The following is a 24,413-nucleotide window of genomic DNA, read 5'->3' as shown; positions in this document are numbered from 1 at the left end:
TTTGTATTTGTTGACAGTCTGAATCAAAACTCACAAAAAATGATCAATGTTAAAGAAAGACAGTGTAAAAGAAGAAATGGATTTGTCAACATCTGTGTTGCGATACAGAGCAGAAAACAGTAAAACTCTGGTCAAAAGTTCCTACAGTGTGACACTGAAGTGACAAGGATCAAAATTTGTACTTGTCAGTGTCACGTACTGGGAATGTTCACTGAGTTTTCCAGTTTTCTGCTCTTTATCTCTGTACACAGACGTCCACAAAGCATTTCTTTTTTCCTTGTGTCTTTGTTTAACCTCAACACTGATCATTTGTTCAGTTTTGATCCACACAGTCTCAACAAATACAAATCTCTTTGCCACAAGCACAATTTGTTTTCACGTACAACTTGAATTTCTCTTGCAGATTTATTTTCCAGGTTTACAAAGTTTGATTTCCAACTACAAATATTGGAATTATTTTTAAACATCACTTTATAAGCTCAAAATCATTTTGAGCATAATTTGAACCGGGGCTAAGTCGGGAGCTAAGTCGTTCAGACTAGCGGCTAGCTCTGCTTTTGCTGGGCGCAAGGCCGTGGCCGGGGGGCGCGAGCTAGCCGCCGGGTGGCTCGCTCTGCTTTTGCTGGGCGCAAGGCCGTGGGGCGTGAGCTAGCCGCATTTTTTATTTATTTTTTTTTTTTTTTTAATTTAAATTCTTTATTGGGGGAAAAAACATGGACAAGCAGGGGGGTGGGTGCTAGCTTACTAGCATTAGCAGATAGCATTAGCAGCTAGCATTAGCTTTTTTTAAAATTCTTTATTAGGGAAAAAAACATGGACAAATAGAACACGGGGGTGGGGCGCTAGCTTGCTAGCATTAGCAGATAGCATTAGCATTAGGTTTTTTTTCCCTGTCTTTTAGCTCTGTGTTTGGTCTCCACCAGCTCCTGAGTTAAATCTGTCTGTTTAGCTTCTTAATGCTCCACTATGTTCACCAGCTGCTCTCGGACCGTGTCTGTCTGTTTGCTGCTGAGAGGTCGTGGACAGTGCTACAGCCAAAAAAGTATATATATGTATTCAAAGATGACAAAGATGGTAACTGAATCGTTATTTTGGTGCACAGCTCTTTTTTTCTTTTCAATTATATTCTTAAATTGCATTCACCACACTCTTAAAAAGGTCTTAAAAACTCTACACCACCAAGATAGGAAGTTAAAATGAGCGCAGTGCAAAGACTGGACATTGACTGTTTCCCTGGTAAAAATGTTGTAAATAGTTTCCATTGGACACAATGCTTTTACTATATGTAAAAATTCATTTGTGCTTTCCTTTATTCTTGCAACTTACATCATGTGCTGTGGTACAGTGGATGGATGGGCATTGGTTGAGAACACTAAGGTCGTCAGATGTCTCACTATCACAGGGTGGAGCCCTGGAGAGCGATCGTCAGTTTCACCTGTACCTCAAGTTCTATTAGTAAGTTATATGATACGTTTATGGCGCAACAGTCACTCACTATCACCTCTTGAGGAACAAAGTGGTGTTACAAGATGAGACGGACTGTTCAGGACATCCAGCACCAGCCCTAGGTGGTGCTTCTGTTGTGACATATAGCAGACTCTTAAGTCCTTAAGTCCACTGATTGAATGACATGTAGTATACATGTCATTCAATCAGTGCAAAGGTGAATGAGATAAAGTAAAACCAATAAATAAATAAAAATCTTTGACATAATGTAATAATAATTGGAAAGGTTTAAATGTACATTATGATAATTTGTGTATCATGAGAAAATGCTTCAGGCTATAATAAACAGAGAGACAATAAATAGAAATAGTAGCAGGTTTCACACTCAAACATAGTAAGTTGTGAGGAGCCCAGAGATTGTGTGTGTGCCTGTGTGTTTGCGTGTGTGTATGTGTGCGTGTAGTGGGGATGTGTGTTAGGGCTGCTGGTGGTGGGAGTAGTGTGACAGCTCTCAGGAAGAGCCTGGGGAGGATTGGACCATCTCATAAAGGATTTTGCAGCAGATGGTTGTCTGCCTGGTCGGGGTGAATGGTGATCCTCCCTGCCCTTGTCTCTGACCTGGTGTCATCCTTTTCCAGTATGGGGGGCGGCTGAATGCTGGTGATTTTTCTTACTGGAGCTTGCCCTTGGAGCAGGAACACAGTAGGCGTATTTTGACCACGGCTGTATGAATGCTTTCACTTACAGGCCTGCATTATTAAATGGGGATTGCTTATGAGGTGTTGATAACCCTCATGAGATGCTCTTAAGACGTATTATCAGCTCTGAACTCTGAAAAACATCTTCCCGCTCCCATGGCCAGTCTTATCACCTATCTCCAGTCATCCTTTACAACTCCAGGTTTTACTTCTGTGTTGCATCACAGATTCAAGGCTTTGCTTTCTGAAAGTTGAGTGAGAATTAGTGAGGTTGTTTTAATTGGGCTTCCCTAAGCCATTATGTTTATGAATTCTTTAATCAAGAGGTATTCCCCAGGACATTGGGAAATATTTCATGTATGACAGCAAATGATGATCTCATAGACTCTGTTTTGAAAAAAAATAGAAAATTTACCATGGAAGAATAAAATATTTATGATGCATTTGGAACAAATCCCATCCTGTATTCGCCTCTGCAATTTCCTTTGAATGTGGAGCAGAGTGAAAGAGGCAGGAGCTCTGTGCTGCTCTCTCCAGAGATGCCTGTAGACAAATGCTGGCTATATCAAAACTTCAGTGCGGGAGGTGACAGTGTCAGCTGCTGAACTGTGGGGGAGTGCAAACTGCTGGCAGAAAACAGTGTTTGAGCTGGTATTGGATTCAGGCTTATAGGGTTGTCTTTTGGAGGGTTTCTCTACTGACACCTAATGGCTAAGTGATATAAAATATTCAAAATATCTTCAAATAATTACAGAATGACTGTAGACATGGCACATAAATCTTATCCTTAAAACAGCTGGGGCTCCCAGAATAAATCCACTTTTACAGCATCTTTGCCGCTGCTACTTTTTTTTTTTTCACTTTCTCACTATAAATAATAAGCATCCCTTTTCACTTTTTATCTCACACCTTTTTCTGCTTTTATGTGCTGCTTTATTTATGGAAAAAGAGAGTAGTGGTATTTTACCAATTACTTGTTCCCATAGTGCATTATTAAATCAGTAACCTATCAAAATCTACTTGTTGTCCAATTCTAAATTCAAGCGTACTATCTTATTACTTTTATAATGAAATTAAATCAAAAATTACATTTGAAAATGTGATTATTATTGATTCTTATGAAAGAAATATATGCTTATGAGCAAACCTTTTAAATGCATTTTTAAACATTTTGCCGTAGTTCTGATCTATTGAGTGTGAACAGGAACCATGTTCACCTGGTGTTGTTTAAGGCCCAACACAGAGCAGGAAATAGAACATAATGCCTCACTTTTCAATTGCTTGAAGGTTAATTATTCAAGACTTCCCTCTCTCCACAGCAGGCTGAGAACAGCAGGATAGCATGGTGAGCTGCAGTTTCTTCTTTATTCCCTTGGAGAGTGTCAGAAGTTTAAAACCACTGTTCAAGTATAATTGAAATGCACACGTTGTCTGAAGACTGGCGCCTTCAACCAACGCACAAGGAAAATAACAAACATAACCTCAGACATACCACAAACATAACCTCAGATACCCTCTATCTAAGCAGAGCAATCAGCAATGTGATCCTAATCAGCAGCAAGACTAAACTGTTCTCTGTTATTTTGATTATGCATTCATTGTGAGTGTAAATTATGTGTGTAGATTAGTTGCTTCATCTGATTATAAATAAAAGAACATACCAGTACTTTATAATGAATATGTTGTTCATAATGAGGTTTTTAGTTTTAAAAATCAATTAAAAACAATTCAACTACACACAAGGAGCTGAAACTCTTGTGAGACTTGAGTAACAAAAGAAACCTTAATTAAAAAAGGCAACAGAAGGAATGTCTTCACCAGATTCACATTCTGTAATCTCCACAAAATTTCTCTTTCATTTTTGTATAAAAGCCTCTTTTATTTTCCAAACCCATCTTTTTTCATCGTTAGTAATCAAAACTACATACAGAAAAATTTCACTAAATAAATATTACACAACAATGAACAAACAATGTACATGCTGCATTCAATTTTAGCAGAATGGGAAGAACAGGTAAAACACAATTTATTCTGAATTGAGAGTTATTCCAAGGTGGTTAGCCGAGGGCTAAGTTACCTGCTTGTTGTGTTGCGTATTTAAAGCAGTTAATTAGCTTAACTGGTTGTACTATTGTTAATATTGGATGTTGTTTTGGTGTAACTGCCAGTTTCACCATGAGGGACATATCGTCTGTGTCGCATATTCCCAACATCTCTGACTCGAAAATGATAAACAATGAGATGTCAGAAATAATCATAACAAAATTCAGATGGCTCAGATGAACAGTTTTTCCCACTCGACTGCTCGTAATTACGGTTGAAGTGATATGACATGAATACAAAAAAAAAACAAAAACACATTAACCTTAAACAGCTAGTTTACTGGCTAGCTTTGTTAGCAGTAAACTAATGACAGCAAATAACAATCCACTAATCACGAAACATCCCTAATATATGTGTTCCCACAGATAATGTTCCAACAAGGGCATTTCGGGAGTAAATAAGAGGCATGTCAATATTTGCTGGGCACAGATCCCGGACAAAATAGTGGATGTAACAATGTCAGTTGAAGAGATATGTCAGTTACCAAGAACACTGTATGTGAGAAAAATGGTAAGAATGGAGCTTGTTCAGTGGTGCACCATTGGCACCTGTGTATCACTTTGGTTCTTGTATTTCAGAAGGGATGTAAAGATGGCGGACAATACTCATCGTCAGCTTAAGTAGAAGAATGGACAAGCTAGCGCTAGCGATACCCCAGGCTTGTCAGATCAGACGTAACAAGGGTTATGGGATAGGGTTACAGCCCAACGCTCGTTTCAATTATATCATTGGTATTGATCGCTTTTTGTAAGAGAATAAAGTGAAGTAATCAAGTGACAACTAATTATCAATTATCAAAATTAACTATATAGTGTTTAAAAAAAAAAAAAATCATGACATTGTTAGTAGTGAACTATGTATCTACTTTGATATACTGTAATCTACCGTGTGTACAATGAATCAGATTGCGATCCTTTGTATGGGCTACTAATTAGGTAGAGTTAACATGTCCTCTTCTTGGAACACGACAACAGCCATTGGGTCCAGTTCATCTGTTACTGGCATGTACCTTTGCCAGTAGTGGTTGCTACTAGCAACAGAATGTTCAACTGAAACCAACTGCAGGTGGCAGAACAGTGGGCATCAAGGCCGCCATTTGCTCCTGGATTTTAGACTACAGAGAGCCACCTCTTTCACAAATCACAAATGACCCTGTATTCAAAAGTAGCTCTGCCAGAACTTAACTGTAAAACTTGCTGACAACATTGTAGCAGTGAGCTTCAAGGGCAGATGGGTGGTGCATGGAAAATCACCTGATGCTTAACAAGAGGACTAAATAAATGAGAAGAGCAACTCCATCAGTAATAACTTCATTTAGAATACTCTGGTGATTTGACTCAACTTTAGATGACTTTCTTCGTTTTTTGTTATTGTTGATGCTTTTTTGAACACCTTAAGAAGGACAAAGCAAAAAAGAAATTACTTTCCATTATATTCCTCTCAGAAATTCTTTTAACCAAACAGCTGTAGTCTCCTAAAATGTGCCACTGAGCACTGAGTGTATTGTTCACAGCAGCAGGTGATTTCACTGATTTAAAACACCTCTCTGGTTGAAAGTGTCTTAAACAGTGAAATAAAATGCTCAGCTTGAACATACATGGCTCCACCAAATTAAAGTATAACCCTGCTGTCAGTAATCATGTTGTGTTAAAAAAAAAAAAAAAAAAAACCCAAAAAACAAACAAACAACTGAACCAGCATCCAGATATGACCAAAAATCACCCACTGGCTCCCCTTCCCTCCCCGCAGCAGAAACACTGTCACCATTGCAGATACAGCTATGGAAAGCTGCATTTTCTGATGAAAGTGTGTGTGCTTGCAGAAGTCTCCTGGAGCTTTTTCCTGGGGTGTTGATGATGATGATAATGACAAGCAGCAGTAGCCACAATTTTAATGGCGTATATTATATCAATTAATTAGACTGTATGAAGATATACGATTTAAATTATATAGTATTAGACCAACAAAATAAATAAACAAGTAAATGAATATAAAGTATTTGATACTGAACTTTAATCCTGGCAGTGTGGAGAAGGCAGAACAGTTAACTGGGTAGATAAAATATTACAAATCCCCATGCCTGTTTTAAGGACTATTATTTATTATTTTTTATTTTATAATTGGAAGATGTTGGTGGTGCACTGGGGGGATGTGAATTCAATATTTATAATATCTGGGTTCCATTTTTCTTGACTTCTATTTGACTTTTTCTTAATTTTTTTTAATTTCCTTTAATAGTGGTGAAATATACACTGCCTACAATTACTGCCGAGTCAACCTCCCAGTCAGCCCTTAGGCAAAAATTCTTTGCTAGCCCCAAATTGAACCCTGGTATACATCACACTTTCATGATTTCCTCAGGCACCCAGAACCCAGCCAGTATACACCAAAGCTGAAATAATTAAATGATAATTTTTCATCATTTTCTAAGATAGTAGGCTCAACATTTTTGGGTTTTTAACTGTTGACTTCAGGAAATAATGATGTGCCTTTTTCTCTACTTTCTGTCATTTTATTTTTATGGTCCTGGTTGTTTTTCTCTCCATTATTTGTTTGTGCTTGGTTGTGTGTTGATGGGTGTGGCGATGCTCTCTGCTCTTCACCTGCCCCGTTCTCCTCGCCCTCCTGCTGATTGCATCAGCCTGGGCATCTGCTCCTCATCATCTCTGCAGTGCTTAAACCCCTGCTATCCAATCACTCACTGCCTGGTTGTGCAGTCTACCTGTGTGGTATTATGTTGAGGCCTCATAGTGATTTTGTTTCCTCATGTTTTTAAATTCTGACTAACCTTATATCTCCTGTGCTCCTGGATCATACCCTTCCTGTTTACCTACCTGCTGCTCATCTCCACTGCAGCTTTCCCCCCATCAATGGATTCACCGCTCTGCCACTCATCACCTACCCGTCTTCTATCTTCTCGCCTTTACCTGTTCTGCCTCAATTCCCTTTACAATAAATCCAGCTCAACCTTCTCGCTTGAGTGTGTGCTCTGCGTCTGGGTCCACTAAACATTTGGTTATAACATTCATACAATGCAGTTATTAAAGAATCATTTTCTGACATATTTTCTGACATATTGATAATGCATTGATAATAAATTGATTGATTGATTGCAATTGCCTTACAGTACTTCTGTGTTGGAATAACTCTATCTTGTCTGAGGCTTCCATATGATTAAAACAGATCAAAACAACTTAGGTCTCAAAACCTTTGATGCAGTTGCTCGATCTGGATGATGAAGGACCAGACATAGTTGATATTCTACTACAGTGGTACAAATTTCTTTCAAATTCAGCCTGGGTCATTACTTGAAATTGAAGAAAAGGTTATTAATTTCAACCCTACGAATCAGAAAAGGCATGCCAAAAAGTTCCACCCACCACTGTAATCGAATAAGATCGACACTTGAGCATCATTTGGAAACAAATCATAGACGCCTTACTACTTTTATTTTGCATATTTTGGGATGGTTCTGGGTATGTGCATTAAAGACTACCGGTGTTAATGTAATGCAACGTGTTGTTATAATTTTTCACTTTTTAAAACAAAGATCAGTAGCATAATTTAGAGCATAAAGTGTCTGGTACACAGCTGATATTACTCTGTCATACTAAGCCCCGCCTACAACGCATGGCAATGTTGCATCAGAATCGCAATATCCGGGATACGTCACCAGCCTTCACCCGGTAACCTTACTGCTAGCAGTACACATTTCTCAGACTTTGCTGAAGTTATCTCTAAAAGTGAGGTAGCTTTTTCACAGGTAATGGCTGACAAGACTGTCGTGGAGAAAATGAGCGAACTGAAAGTGGACGAGGGGAAAAAGGTGATACTTCACTTTCTCGTCAGGCTATATTTAACACAGCTGGCTAGCAGTTAGCCTAGCTACCAGTCAGATTCATGCTGTCAGCCATCAGCAATGTGGTGCTAACGTTCCGGCTGGCTAGCTTTTATAAGTCAGGGTAAGTTAGCTTTACCGAAAATGTTTTCCTCAAGATAACAGAAGCATTAGTGTATTTTTTTTGTTTGAATCTGTTAAGGTGGTAAATTGTGCCGCATTGCAATGAAGTTATTCTTGCCGGCTAGTTTGGTTTAGCAAACGTAGCTTTCAGGAGAGAGCCTCTCGCCAAACTGGGTACAAAAATCTGACAATTAAATGTTTCACTGATTATCGGTAGGCTTGCACACATGTAAAAGCAATACTTATGACCCTGCACGAATTACTTATGTTCTCCATTCAATCGGCTTGCGCCTAAGGGACCAAACTGATTTTCTTAGTTATATAGGTCATTCTGAAAAACTGGTTTGTACTCCCACAAATTTCTAATAATAACTTTGGTGGTTGAAACGTGGAAGACGCTGTCAGGTGACGTGAACCATTTATACATTCTTGTTGGATCACTCACTGGATTTACCTCAGCACTCCTTATGATTGGTCTTAAATCATATTCTAATTGCTATGTACTAGGCTCTATAGCCAGGCTTCTTCAAACAGATATTTCTATAGTGTTAGTGTGTTCCTGTGCATGATAATAGATGTTTATGTCACCATTGTTATATCAAGCATAGTGTAGGTGTGTACCTTTGCCAACTGTGTAGAAATAATGTTTAGTTTGTATCCACGTAGATATGCCTTAGAACCAGCTTCATACTAAACTTGTCTTTCTTCAACTGTATTGTTGAGAAAACTAAACTTACTCGCTAACCTCATGATGTGATTTTTGGAAAGGGGAGAGCTGAAAGCGGTAAAGAAGGAGGAAAGAAGAAGGCTAAAGGTGCAGCTGGAGACTCTGGGGCCAGGGCCGAGGTGAGTTGCTAAATTAAGTGTCAAAAAAGTATTTACATGGTATTGTTAGACATTGGTTTAATTTCCTGTTTTACAAGAACACAAATAAAAATGTATGTCAAGTATTTATGTAGATCTGTTGTTGCATTATCACACATTCTGCACATCTCGTCTGTGTGAGTGATGTGATGTTCAACCACAAATTAATCTGGGAGACACTGCATAGGCTTCCAGGTGTAAACGCTAACGATTCAATGCACAGACTTCTCGAGCAGACTGTTAGCAAAGAGTCTTCTCCAAAATATATAGTGCCTAGTGCTTTTCCCTTTTTGTACTCCCTGTGAATAAATGTACAAACAGAAACAATTGTTACATTAAGATTCCAGCACTGTTTCAATCATTTTCAAATAAAACAATATTTCAGCAGACTAAAACATTTTCTGTAAAGATCAGGTTTTGGTTTCAGTCTCCCATTGTCAGCGTAATGTCGGCGTCTTTGTGCTGTAACTGTTTTGTACTGATTTGCATTATACAATTAAACAAAGCAGAAGATGTTTGGCACTCACAGCAAATAATGTATAACCTTTTATCTGTGTAACTTGCCTTGGCCATCATATTATGCTGTCACTTCAGGCTATCAGCAATACATTTTTTCATTAATAGGGATACAATCAATTAGCGCAGATTAACATCAGATGAAATTTATACACAGTGACAGCATTACCAACTACACCCCATTTACTCAATATTTTTTTTGTTTTTGTCCAGCTGTCACCACCACCTCAGTACATCGATGAGCGTCTTACTTTGTACGCAAAGCTGAAAGCTGAGCATGAAGCTCTGTTGGCAGAGAGGGCAGCAAAGAATAGCCGAGCCATCAAGGTGACCCTGCCTGATGGAAAGGTTGTGGAGGCCGAGTCTTGGAAGACAACACCATACCAGGTGGCCTGTGGAATCAGGTCAGTGAGATGATGGGACTGAAATCTGACTAGATGTAATTGTTTCACATTAAATGTGGCACCACACTTTCATGAAACACAAAAAAGGAAAGCCTCAAGGGTACTTCAGGAATTTAATTTCAAAGATTAGCTGTCAAGTTTATTTGTACAGCTTGTAATTGGTGTTACAGTTTCAGAAGACTTCACAACACCCACATTATGAAAACAATAATTGAAAATGACACCCGCCAACCTTTTGCTGTCCACCGAAGACAGGAAAAACCTCATTAGTGTTAAAAGTAGAGGAAACTTTGCCTTGGCAAAGACTGAAACTGAGCTCCCTACCAGCATGGTCTAGTATACAATAAATGCCAAGAGTGTGTAACAGAGATTAAATGTTGATAACCTCAGGGCACATGACAGACTGCACAGTAAGCACAGTAGAAAGCTTGAGGAAATGTCAGGACCTCCATTACCATCTTTGTAAGAGTGGAAGCCAGCTTTGCTCCATATGACTTAAAAGCACCAGCCCAGCCCCTCTGTACTTTTGTTATGATGCAGTGAGCCCATTGGTATATATGGCTGGTGTGACCCATTAGTCTGGTTTTAGGTCCTACAATTCTCATGATGTAATCACTTGGACAGTTGTACGTTGTAATCTCAAAAGAATGAATGGAAATTAAGATGCAGCTGCAGCTCTTCATCCCAAACAAACACACACCTTGTTAGACCAGCCAAACTACAACTACTGTACAGCTAGTGTTTACATTTGTCCCGCATGGTCAGTTCCTGGTGGCAATCCTTCAGAAAACCTAGATACTATGTGAAGCTGGGAAGTATATCAGTATATCACTTATTACCATTGTAATGATATTGTGGAATTCTATTTATGTTGTAGTTTTAGATACAGAGCAAACACAGATTTCTCTTAATGATTCCTGAAAAAATGATAGTACAACAACAAATAACATTGAGATCATGAGTGTTGAAAGGAATAATGGAATGTCCAATAAGTTAGGTATATGGGACATTTTAAAAACATAACAATGACATATTTGACTGTTTAAAGTGGACTTGCCAATACAGTTTCAAAATATAATTGATGTTTTTGTACATTTACGGTTTGATGTGGAATATTTCTATTTTTTCTGTCCAGTCAAGGCCTTGCTGACAACACAGTGATTGCCAAAGTGAACAACAGTGTGTGGGACCTGGACAGACCTCTGGAGGATGACTGCAGCCTGCAGTTGCTCAAGTTTGATGATGAGGAAGCTCAAGCTGTAAGTATGGCTCAGCCCTCGTCCAACATAGCACGTCTAAGTAAATGTCAATTTTATAATTTCTTTGCCCCTACATATGGATTAGTAAGGGGGGATGTAGTATAGTAAATTCATCTGAAACACTTTCTTCTGGATGCATAGTTTCCCCCCTTTGAGCACCAAAAACTTTCCTCAATACTCTGTTTAGAGCTTAATTTGAGAAAGCCTAAGAAAATATTTCTGATATGTTTTATTTGAATTGCTTTCTGTTGGTACTAACTTGGAGAATACACTCATACATAGAGAAAAAATTACAACAATTCTTCAGATTTTGCATCCATAAATCTCAGTTAAGAATTCAGAATGATGAATATTTTTTCTTTACAAATTCTACACATTATAGAATGTAAGAATATGAATTATATTTCGTCACAAGTGAAAATGTTAATTAGCTTTTTGGGGATTTTCTCTGCGTTCCAGGTGTACTTAACAATACACATCATCCTAAAGAGTTTGTTTAGGCTTATTGATATGCAGTTAGGGCCGGGTACCTAAGCATACAAGGTTAAAGTGATGAATGAGAGGTTTACAATCAATAATAAACATCAAAGCTCTGTGGTCTGAGCCACTAATACATTAGGTGGAGATGTGAGAATATACAAAATTGCTGCAATCATGTACTGTCATAAAAGTGACAACAGTTGGTCTCTCTAAAAGAATAATGAGACTTGTCCCTAAAAAAAAAAAAACCCAAAAAACAAGGCACTTTACAAAGTACTGAGGCATTTTTCAGCTGATATAGTTCAGTACTTACATTAAGAAATTCCAGAGTCTCAGTCAATTTGCTTTCCATGGTATCTTTTGTCATGAGGTTTTGTTGCACGTTTTGCATATTTTTAACAAGCCTTTTGTATTATCAGCATTCTGAAATGATATACTGAACATTGTTTGCAATTTCCCAAAGGCTTTAACAAATCTGCTGCTCAGTGAATTATTATAATATTGGCACAGACACAAAGGACAACAATCTTGATTTTTCCAGCACAGTCATACTTCCCATTCTTGATAAACACAAAGGAATAGACTGGACTTGTATTTTGTTAATTGGGCAGTATTGTTTGCACTTTGTGTAGGTTTACTGGCATTCCAGTGCCCATATCTTGGGTGAAGCCATGGAGAAGGTGTATGGAGGCTGCCTCTGCTATGGTCCCCCCATCGAGAACGGCTTCTACTACGACATGTTCCTGGAGAACAATGAGTGAGTTGCACAAGCTCTGGGTTGATATTTGTCTGTATAATTAGCTCTGTTAGGCGGCTCCCTGTGTTATTTTGTTGTGTACTTCAAGGCTTAGCAGCTGTCAGTTGGTCTCAGTGTCTGGAACAGGTAGCAAACACAAAACAGGTGGATCGTGATGACACTAATGCTGTCAAGCTGGATTTTTCCTTGGTGCGGATTTGAAATGACATCTTTCAATATCTATCTATGAGATTGGAAGCCTAAAAGCATATCTTTCAAAAACACAGAATTGAAGATTACTTCAGTGACGCTTTGACCGTGTGTTGAGACACCCTCAGAAATTTGAACACTTCTTCTCGTAAACAACTTTTTCACTTGACCTTTCCCTGAAACAGATGCATTTTTCCCTGCTTCAGGCTGCAGGAGGGTGTGAGGAGCGCTATCTAATTAATTCTACAACCTCTTTAATGAAGTCATTTTATGCTAATGGCATTCTTAGAGACTGTTTTTTGCGAGGATATTTTGACATTGCTCAAGCCCTAAAGCCAAGGACTTTAAAGTATTTGCCCAAGCTTTGTCAGAGGTTATCAGTTTCTTGAAGTCAAAGAATTACATTGGTGGGAAAAAAGGTCTGGTCACATCCTTGATGCCCTCTGGAAACCCTGGCAGGCTAAATTTAGCAAGTGGAGACAGTTTGCATATTAATGCAGGCTTCTAAGTGAGAACGTCATTGTTGAATGTACTGTTCCTGTTTTTGTTTATCTCTTGATGTTTTGGACAGGGGCGTATCGAGCAATGACTTCCCCTGTCTGGAAAACTTGTGCAAGAAAATCATCAAGGAGAAGCAGCCGTTTGAGAGGCTGGAGATAAAGAAGGAGACTTTGCTGGAAATGTTCAAGGTACCTTAAAGTACAAATACACAAATGCCTATACAAAAAGCTGTCAGGAGCACTGCATAAGTACCATGACTTTAAAATCACCTTTTGTCCTTAACAGTACAACAAGTTTAAGTGCCGCATTCTGAACGAGAAGGTCACCACTCCCACTACCACAGTTTACAGGTGAGTCCAGGGACTGTGCTGGTTCTGGTTATTTTCTGTTTTACTTATTGTCAGCAAATCCCATTTATAATATTAAAAAAAAAAAAAAAAAAAAAAAAAAAAAAAATATGAATGAGCCAAAGCATTGCACTGGGTGTCATGTGCCTTCATTACAATGAACTTGGGTGCTGCAGTTTATTTTGAGTCAATGCCACATATGCCATCCTGCTGCCAGAAGTCCTCATCATCACACCAAATGCACAGCTGAAAATAGTCCCCGATAAATAAACTATTTTCTCTTTTGTGAGTAACATTTGTTGAAAACTAAGGAGCCCAGCTTTTTATGGAAATAGTTTTTCTTTTATTGAGAATGGAAGGAATTATGTATAACCTGTTTTTGTCAGTAGGAACTATTGGGCTCGGGGCTGAGTGTCAGACAGGGTAGGGAAGTTTTGTTGACAAGAACTAAAATCTAGAGTATTGCAAGCTTTATCCAAAACACAAGTGGTTATTATATAGCTTTTTTTTTTTTAAATATTACATTTCAGGTGTGGTCCCTTAATTGACTTGTGTCGGGGGCCCCATGTGAGACACACTGGGAAAATCAAGGCACTGAAGATCCACAAGGTGAGCCTTCTCATTTTCAGTTGTGCATGGTAAATGGTAAATGGACTTGCGCTTATATAGCACTTTTCTAGTCCTACTGACCACTCAAAGAGCTTTACAATACTTGCCACATTCACCCATTCACTCACATTCATACATCACATTCATACACTGATGGAACAGCCATCAGGGGCAATGTGGGGTTCAGTATCTTGCCCAAGGATACTTCAACATGCGACCTGGAGGAGCCGCGGATCGAACCACCGACCTTCTAATTAGTGGACAACCCCCTCTACCTCCTGAGCCACAGCCACAGCCACAGCTGATACCCTAGCTATACCCTAAAGTATATGTGGATTTATTATTGTTTAAACCAGTAGGGATTTCAAACACTCTTGTCTGTGCCCCAAATGTCTCACAGTAAGCATGTTTGTCCCCATTTCTAGAGCAGAGTTACCTTTATATTTTATTCTCAAGGGATTTGATGCACCCAAAAGAATGATGAAAGCTAACATACTCCTTGTGTGGTTTGCTAGAATTCGTCAACATACTGGGAGGGTAAGGCGGACATGGAAACCCTCCAGAGGATCTACGGGATCTCCTTCCCTGACACCAAAATGCTCAAAGAGTGGGAGAAGTTTCAGGAGGAGGCCAAGAACAGAGATCATCGCAAACTGGGCCGGGTATGTACTGAAATGTGAAGAGGCTGTCGATTAGCAAAAGAGTTGATGTCTATAATCCATAATTTTAAAACGGTCTCCAAAAGATTTTATTTTTACAAATGTTATTTACGGTTCGTTGGAGTTTCATTTTGTGACGCTGTGACTTGACTGCAGAGTTGCAGTGATGAACCCACTATAAAATACAGGAAGAAAACTTGTAAAATGATAAGAGTCAGGATTGGATTCGATGTGCGATTGATGTAACCATATCAGACCTCTTCAACAGACAAGATATCCAAAGCCATTTAAGCCAGTGTGAAAATGGTACTTGTGGCATATTTGCAGCAGTATATATGCACTTCCTGCTGAAGAAACATCATCCTACAGCAAGAAAAGCTTTTTTATGATAAAGACAAACTCTTCAGAATGTGTCACCTACTTGTTAAAATGCTGCTCATTTACATGTATTGTTAATTTACATGTCAATCAAGAAAGACATACTGAGGATGACATGATAGAAAATTTACTCATGACCTATTTTCAGCTGTGAGTGATGGCAAAATTATCCCATGGCACAAAGCAGCAGTCAGTTAGAATGCTTCTTCTATATGGAACAGCTTGTTAAATTGTAAGGGTATCTTTATTGTCATATAATCTTTAACTTTGACAGGTGACAGACGGTTAAGGGTGTGTTATTTGTGTGTTAGGTGTGTAAAAACAAGCTGGGCAGGAGACCACTTACATTGTCAAACAAATCTAGTGGCATTGTAGCTGCATTACTTAAAATTAAAACCAGTTAGGCCTGAGTGGTGGCTTCTTTCCATAGCACTAACATCCTTTTTCTTTCTTTGTTTTCTTTTTTTTTTTTTTTATTCAGGAGCAGGACCTGTTCTTCTTCCATGATTTGAGTCCAGGGAGCTGTTTCTTCCTGCCAAAGGGTGCCTTCATCTACAACACCCTGATTGAGTTCATCAGAGTAAGTCAGCTGTCATAATTGCTGTGATCTCACTCTAAACTTTAAGACACATGAAAAGACAGAGATTATTAGGAAGGAAGTTAATGGAGAAGGGAAGACCAGATTTGTACCTTAACATGGCCTGAGGGATAATAATGGCTTTATGTATTCACAGGATATATGGCTGCAATTTAAAATCACTTCAAGTGTAATATTCTTTTATAGGAGTAGGAAAGGTTTGGCTGTATGCTGATGATACAGCTTTATGTCCTGGTCTTGATAATGATGAACTAAGGGCTAATGAATCAAGTCTCAGACACCAGGGGCTTGGCATATAAACTGTTTCCACAACTGAAACAAATTAACTATAAAGCATTAACTTGTGCATGCACAAACAGTAAAATGCAAATTCATATCCATACCGTCTCCTCCCAAATCAATAAGGCTGTAAATAGATATACACATCTAATATGTGCAAACTCAATAGGACATTTCTCATTTTTGGCCAGGTAATAGAAAAACTTTACTCAGTGTGAAGCTAACCTTTGAACACAAACTTATTATTCATAGCCATTTATGTGGAATAAATTGAAACATGTAAAACAGACGTGATTGACAGCGTTGCTCTCTCTCTGTTACAACGAGCCACACACATCGACATGATTTAAAGCATTCACTTTCTTGTTGTTCAGTCAGTGCAGTCACAATTCAGTGCACATTGGAAGTAATTTCACTTTAATGTGGTAAAATAGATTTCTGACTGAGGAGATTTATAGTAATGAGATCTGTTTAAAAACAGCTCTGCCTGTACAAGCAACAAAACACCTCGAACATCCAAATATTTGTAGCGTCTACGATTGTCTGCTTTTTATATAAATTACCTTAGTTTATATAATTGTCGCTATCAGCTGTCTGTTGTGAATTCTAAAACTGATAGCAAACAAAACAGGCCAACCCAAAGTGCAATAAAGCACCTATTAGTTTTCCCCAGATTCCCTTTATAGTGTGTAAACAAATAGGAGTGTGAATATGCAGCAGTATAAACATTCTTCGAGGTAGTCTGCTTTTCAAAATCTCAGCCTTTGTGTGCAGAGTTATGTACTGTATGTTTTAGAGGATATACGCTGTTTATCAGCAAGTCCTCTGATGTTTACAGAAACAGTTTTAACCAGTTATTTGTACAAATATGAAGCCGAATGTCTTGATGTAACTCAAAACAGTCTTTAAAAGTGAAATGTTCTTTGTGAAAAAATATTGCTCTGTCTTTGGCAGAGTGAGTACAGGAAGAGGGGTTTCCAGGAGGTGGTGACACCCAACATGTACAACAGCAAACTGTGGCAGACCTCTGGCCACTGGCAACACTACAGCGAGAACATGTTTTCCTTCGAGGTCGAGAAGGAGACCTTCGCTCTCAAGCCCATGAACTGCCCCGGGCACTGGTGAGGGCTCCTTTTGCTCACATTCAGAGTTGTTTGAAAGTAAGGTGTTAATCTCAGCAAGGAACTTGAAAAGGAAGTATAAATAAATAAAAACACCCACTTCTGTCACACATTGTGTATCAAGTTTTGCTTTAGTGTGAAACAGATATTTAGAGTTGGTTTCTGTCTGTAATCCGAGAAGGAACTGTACTGTTGTCACAATACAAAATTTTGTAACCTTGGTAGAATGTTTAGTTTATCATCTTAAAAAAAAAAAAAAGTCTAATACAGTAGTATGGCAAGCAGGGACAACCATTAAATAATGTTTTGCCACACCTGAATAGCTTTATAAGAGTTTGCTGAAGGCTTTTGTTATCAGCAGTAGACTCAGTCTTTGTGAAATAGCTTCATATTTCACTGCTACAGTAGTTTGTCATCCAGTTCAGCTCAGCTTGTAATGGACTGATGCTCTTGCCATGTTTTCAGTTGTTGAATGACCCAGTTCAATTTACTGCTGAATGCTGCATTGCAGTGTAAAGAGCCAGACTGCAGCTCTTTATATTCAAATCTTTTATCTTCTTTTTACTGTTCCAATCTTTGTGCTATCCACATGGACAGCCCCTCTGGTGATCATACTGAAATTGAGCTTGCAAACACATTTTGTTAAAAGTGATGAATGTCAGTTAAATCAGATATTATATTCAGTCTTTCACACTGGTAAAGAGGTAGTCGAGCAATTTTCAGGTATTGTGATAAGTCTAGGGTGAAGTTTGCGGTTGCATATTTTTACACTCTGCTCGTTTGTTTGGCACCAGTCTGATGTTTGATCATCGGCCGCGCTCCTGGAGAGAGTTGCCCATTCGCATGGCCGACTTTGGCGTCCTGCACAGGAACGAGCTGTCGGGAGCCCTGACCGGCCTCACTCGTGTCCGCCGTTTCCAACAGGACGATGCTCACATCTTCTGCTCCATGGACCAGGTGAGGCCTGCGCTGACGCTTTGACATGACTCTGCCAAGTTCACCAAACACCCCTTTTTCAGTCATACAAGTCTGATGAAAAGAGTGATGGGGACAGTAAATTGAGCTTACCAGAACTCTTTAGCCTTCTCCTGATTTCTGCTTGAGGCTTGTGACTGGAGGCTACATTAGCCTCTCACCAAACCGTTGGCGGTTGCATTGAGTTGTTGGTAATGTGGGTGCCAGGTTTTGACAGGGAACAAGAATGAGTGGAATAAAAAGACAACATCTGATTCTGCTGAATCAATTTTCATCCAATAGTTGACAGGATTTTATTCATACCACTGTATTTTTCTGGCAGCATGCCTGATAAATGTTTCCACTTGCTATTTAGATCAATAAAAATGCAGTAGATACAAAACGCTTGAAAGCAAGTTAAACAGCGTTAAGACAAAAAAAAAAAAAAAAACAAGAAAAAAAACCCCAAGCAAACAGTTTACAGAGAGGTGGCTTTCTGTGGAGAATCATTTATACCTGTTTGAAAGGAGCCCAGTCTTGAAAGGTCTGTGTACATTAGTGTCTGGCTGGTACGGTTTATTGAATAAATTCAGGTAATGTTGTCAGTGGATGGTCTGTCACATTCTCAGATGAAGTGAGAGAACTCCATGAGCTACTGCAGCTCGATGTAGCAACTTGCATGTCAAGTCCTTTCACCAGAGAGGAGCATTGCCAAAATCGATGCATGTAAACAGGACTTTTCAAGACAGAAGAGTTTCTTAATTAGTGTGTTCAAATGTAGTGACACAGCAACTTGCAGCAAAGATTTTGTTTTCTCTTTACCAGTAATAACTGTGGGTTGGATGGTTAATTATTTGATTGCATGTTGTATACAAAGTATTTCAGTTTTAATTTTTCCCAGTCATTGCAGCAGCAGGACAGCACTCCTTGTAGTTTTCGTCTTTTATTATTCACAAAATCCAAGCAAACTTAAAGCAGGCTGCAGAGGGTATGTTTTGTTCTTATCTTATAGCTGCCATTAAATTTATAATCAGTGACTCCAGAAGGTGGCCCACAAGTATTAAACACTGCTTCTTAGGAGAGACTTACCTCATCAAATGCAAGCCTCTTTTCAGTTCTTCTTGTCTTTTCCTCTTTGTGTTGTATATCCTCTTTCACATCCAAATTGCTTTCCCAAAACTTAGGATCACATGTGATGCAAGTGCATGATTGCCCCCACAGGGATTCAGTAGCAACATATGACAAATACATTATGATTAAATGTTTCCAGTAGCTGTGTTGTTTTTGTTCTTAAGTAATACGGGATCAAACAAAGATAAAATTCCAGAAATTAAACTTGCAGCCATGTCCAGATGGATGATACAAATTTTGTAAAATTTTTCTTTTTTGATCCCAGATCGAGGAGGAGATCAAGGGCTGCCTAGACTTCCTGCGGACTGTGTATGGCGTGTTTGGCTTCACGTTCAAACTCAACCTCTCCACAAGACCAGAGAAGTTCCTAGGGGACCCGGAGGTGTGGGACCAAGCAGAGAAGGTAATCAGAATGCCTCTTGTTTTTCTCATATAGTTGAAAATGTGAACACCTCTCACACAAAGTGTCACTGGAGAGTTCAGATGCTGAAATGTGATATTATCAAGATGGAAATAACCGAGCCACTCCACAGACAGCAAATGGAAGAGTGAGATTTATAGACCCAGAGAACATTTATATTTTAATGGGTTTTATTCTGCAGAACTGCAATCAATTCTCGAGCAGAAAAACGTCTTCCCTAGAGAATCCAAATCAGTGCAATCACTGTCAAATCAGGTTCACTGTGTGGACCAGCAACGTTTTGCATCTTTGGTTCTGATCTAATTTGCTCTGGGAAAGAGCAGGGAATGTATTAAAATTATCGTTAACAAAGTAATAATGAGTGAGTTAAAGTGAATGACAGTGACTTTTTTATTGCCTGGTGTTTTCAATAATTAATGCAACACTGTTTATACACCTTTTTAAGTCTTAACAGATGAATCGGTATGAAATGAGAGTTGTTACATAGAGAGGGTGCCACAAGTATACTGCATTGCTTTATCAGTAGCACAGGCGTATGAAGCACATACAGTTTGTCTGGCAAGCTCGGAATGGATGAAAAGGTGCGTTGACAGAGATGCATCATGTGTTGAATTTTACACTTGGATTTTTTGTCGCTTGATCTGATCGTTAGAGGCGTGTTTTATTTCATCAATGAAATATTATATCTGTAGTACACTTTGCCACACTTTGATTTTCTGTACTGCCTGAAACTTTATGTCTTGCTGTCCCCAACCATGTGTCATCGGCTTAGCGTTTGCCATCTTAATATGCTGCAGGCTGCTTAGTGTCAAAATGTTGTAGTTTCAAAATGCATCCGCTGTTTTATCAACCCCAAATGCTTCATTTTCCTCACCCATGACCCACTAGAAAGATTTTATTTAGTGTCAGGCTCTGACAAATCACCAGGAACTGCAGTCACATTCATACTTGAATAAATGACAGTTCAGTAAGAACTAGTCCTTAATACTGGCTCTATTTTTTTCTTCTGTTTTTGAATTTATGGTCATTTTTAAGTCTATCTTTTGCCCACTGGAAGAACAACTGATTACTGATGATAGTGGGAGTTATTTTTAACCTGTTATTTTATTAACATTCAGTCAAGTGGCTACAGTACTAATTAAGTAGTTTGTCGCTGACGAGCATACAAGACGAGAGTTTTAAAACTACAGTATAGTGATTGTGTTGCTTCTTACTGACTGTATTTCTGTAATTAACACTCAGTGGCAGTTAGCAGAATAGGGGAAAAACACATAGAAGAAAAATTAGAATAGCTTGTAAGTTGTACAGCAGTTTTGCTTGACCTATTAGGACAATTTTCTCTGGGGAAAACATTCTCTAAATTCAAGACTGACTTTTTATGATTAATGTTTTGCATGTAAAAACACAAAAAAGTAACTCGTAATCTTGGCATAGTCACTGGAACAGAACTTGCTGCATGTTTCCCTCACCTCATTAACTCCCACAAGCAACCATAAAATATTATTGAGATGTTAACATTTTTCAGTTCAGTGATTAGTTCCAGATGAAGAAAATGTCAGGTTTAAATATACAGCTTTGCTCACCACCACTGTTTACTTGTTGGTCAGCCACAGATATTGCAACAAAGCAGTAATTGTTTGTTTTTACAGCAACTGGAGAACAGCTTGAATGACTTTGGTGAGAAATGGGTTCTCAACCAAGGTGACGGCGCTTTCTACGGACCAAAGGTGAGCTGTGCGCTGCACTAATGATGTAGTTAGACTGTGAAACAGCAGGAGGGCTGCCGCTAATCACGTCTACTTTGTTTGCAGATCGACATTCAGATCAAAGACGCCATCGGTCGGTACCATCAATGTGCCACAATTCAGCTTGATTTCCAGCTCCCAATCCGCTTTAATCTCACCTTTGTCAGGTAACTCTTGTATTTCTTTTTTTTATTCATGTTAGAGGAAAATAACAGGAGATATAATTTTATATCTGACAAAGCTTGTATTATACAGTTAAATATTTTGTAGTACAGTTAGCATAATCAAAGATAGAAGATTCATGCGAAAAAAAAAAAAAAATGGAGAAATCTGATTTGTTTTTCATTTTACTGTAAAACCAGTCTCTGTCCTGTGAAGGAAAAAGGGATCATTAACAGTGGTTTTTTTTTTTCATGTGAGTTCCTAATGTTTTTTTACCCCTTTAAATGATTTTGCAGCCACGATGGTGACGACAAGAAGAGACCAGTGATCATCCACAGAGCCATCCTGGGATCAGTAGAGAGGATGATTGCTATTCTGACTGAAAACTACGGCGGCAAATGGTTTGTAAACATGTTTTTAAAAGAACCAGACATGAATATTTTTTTTTTATTGCAATTTAGGGATGTCACAATACCAAATTCAGTACCACAGCAAGATACAGAAAACACATGCATACCTCCATATAATAAGTGTGCAAGCAGACTAACAAGGTGACTGACCCATGGTGTGAAAATATTCATTTAAAAAGTCAACGTTCTGGTGCACCCGGTGCCGCCATCCCACCAGTTGTTATAGTTTACTGTGCCTTCCGCCGCCCTTTCTTTGAGTTTGATGTCCGACTAGGACAGTTGTAGGGTTATTATACTGCCCTCGGCGGTCCCAGAAGAATCACATCTCCAGTACTGTAGAGAAATGAGTACCATCACATCTCCAGAATTTTGGCATTGACTTGGTACTGAAGTATCTCTCATGGCATCTCTGTTGCAGCTGTTTCACAGCACTGATGATTTTCAAATTTATGGGATATAAACAGAAGTGCCTCAGCTCTGTTGGGCTGTAAATATTTGCACAGATTGTGTCCAGCCTGCTTTTCTACTAACCAACTAAATGCAAATATGTCCCGTTTTGTTTCAGGCCTCTGTGGCTCTCTCCTCGTCAAGTGATGGTTGTACCTGTGGGACCAACCTGTGAGGAGTATGCTCAGAAGGTAAGCACTGACCTCAGCCACTTAAGTACATATTCACACTTCAGAGACAGCGACAGTACGAACAGTGCCCTGAAGGTATCGGGCACTTTAATTTAACACCTAACTGATACTATAGTTGTTTCAATCCTACTACATCAGTATTTAACCACTGAGGCACATTTTTCACAGGCTAGAATCATGTGCTGTTGCATTGTGCCGTTGTATGCATGTTGAGATATCCTTAAAGTATGGAACTTGATTCAGATGGCTCAACAAAACTGTTAAAAACACTTCCACTGCCTCTGAAGTTCATATTTCTGCATCTTTTAGTAGGAAAACTACAGTTCATTACAACTTGGCTCTATTAGTTATAATAACATTGTACCAAAGTAATTGTTAAGTTCTTGGAATGTGGCAACTTGCAAAAGACATGGGTGCTGAGACATTCATTATTAATCTATTGTACTGGAATAGTGTGCAAGACGAGTCAAACTCAAGTTGTAATAAACTGCAGTTTAAAATGTGGAAAAGAAAGATTTGATCATTGATCATATTATGCTTAAAGCTGCAGTGATTAGATATTTTTGCTTTAAAAAAGTGACTGAAACAGTTCCTAGATTCTCAAATCGAGGATTTGGTGTTTTTCTTTGTCACACTTAATAGTAAACTGAAAATCTTTGGTTTTGGATTGTGGGTAAGACAAAATAAAACATTTTAAGATAGACCTTAGTCTGTTTAAAATTAGAACTGACATTTTTGCACTATTTGCTGTAACTCAATAGACAAAATAATAATTAGTTGCAGCTGTAGTTGAGTTGAAAACATTGTTATTTACAAAGAAACAATTTGCAAATAAAGAGCTGCAGAGTCCTGATATCCATGTAACTGGAAAAAACTGAATTCTAATCTTCTCTGTAGAAAAGAATTAGCAGAAATGTGTTAAAATGATTACAGGAAATATTTTCAACTGTTGGTCGTTTCTCTGTCTAATGTTTCAGGTCAAGCAAGAATTCCACAACAGCGGCTTCATGACTGACGTGGATCTTGATCCCGGCTGCACTTTGAACAAAAAGATCAGAAATGCACAGTTGGCACAGTACAACTTCATCCTGGGTCAGTGGCAACACACTTCCTTTCACTCGTCTGTCTGGCATTTCCTCTATTTATCTGTTCCTCGCTGTCCATCCAGATATTGATTTTCTTTTGTCTTTTGCATGTCTGCCTCCCTGGAAAAGTGGTGGGAGAGAAGGAGAAGACAAGTAACACTGTGAATGTACGCACTCGGGATAACAAAGTTCACGGCGAGCACAGTGTGGAGGCGTGCATCGACCGTCTGAAACAGCTCAAGACCTCCAGGAGTCGGAACGCTGAAGAGGAATTCTGAGCTTTCCCAGACTCTCTGCTATCAGCTAGTCCTTTTCTCAGCAGGAAGCTTGAATCTGGTAACTTTAAAGGGCCATGTGGTTGGAAACAGTTTTTGAAACTCTTTTTACATCATTGCCTAGTCTTTCGTCCTGAAGAAATCACATTTTTCTCGTGTCTTTTGTTGCCTCTTTACTGTATCATTGTTTACAATCATCAAATCTCATGGTTGCTGTACTCTGATTGTGAATATCCCTTCTGCTCTACTCTCATGGGATTAGACTTTACAGAACAGTCTGTACCATCAAATTTCTCTTAAAAAATATTTACCATATGTACTGAACTGAGGGTGAAATAGTCTTGCTTCTATCACTCATAATTGCTTCAGGGAATTGTATGTGAATTACAATTTTGATAATTAAACAATCTTTTCTGGATGTGC

General features: G+C 38.7%; 1 protein-coding gene across 1 annotated transcript; it reads left to right on the top strand.

The window, feature by feature from the left end:
* Positions 1–7,907: 7,907 nt before the first annotated feature.
* Positions 7,908–24,408, top strand: tars1 (threonyl-tRNA synthetase 1). Its single transcript, XM_056377065.1, has 19 exons — positions 7,908–8,073; positions 8,977–9,054; positions 9,802–9,992; positions 11,128–11,251; positions 12,364–12,488; positions 13,249–13,366; positions 13,464–13,528; positions 14,056–14,134; positions 14,650–14,796; positions 15,653–15,751; positions 17,003–17,169; positions 17,964–18,126; positions 19,520–19,657; positions 21,325–21,402; positions 21,487–21,587; positions 21,879–21,983; positions 22,558–22,630; positions 23,608–23,722; positions 23,845–24,408. Exons 1-19 carry the CDS (start codon positions 8,014–8,016, stop codon positions 23,991–23,993), a joined length of 2,175 nt encoding a protein of 724 aa, XP_056233040.1. The 5' UTR covers positions 7,908–8,013; the 3' UTR covers positions 23,994–24,408.
* The last annotated feature ends 5 nt before the right edge of the window (positions 24,409–24,413 follow it).

The sequence above is a fragment of the Seriola aureovittata genome, chromosome 5, assembly GCF_021018895.1.
Source record: "Seriola aureovittata isolate HTS-2021-v1 ecotype China chromosome 5, ASM2101889v1, whole genome shotgun sequence".
In the NCBI taxonomy this organism is placed as follows: Eukaryota; Metazoa; Chordata; class Actinopteri; order Carangiformes; family Carangidae; genus Seriola; species Seriola aureovittata.
The sequence above is the reverse complement of the archived record's forward strand: the minus strand, read 5'-3'. Positions and strand labels throughout refer to the sequence as shown.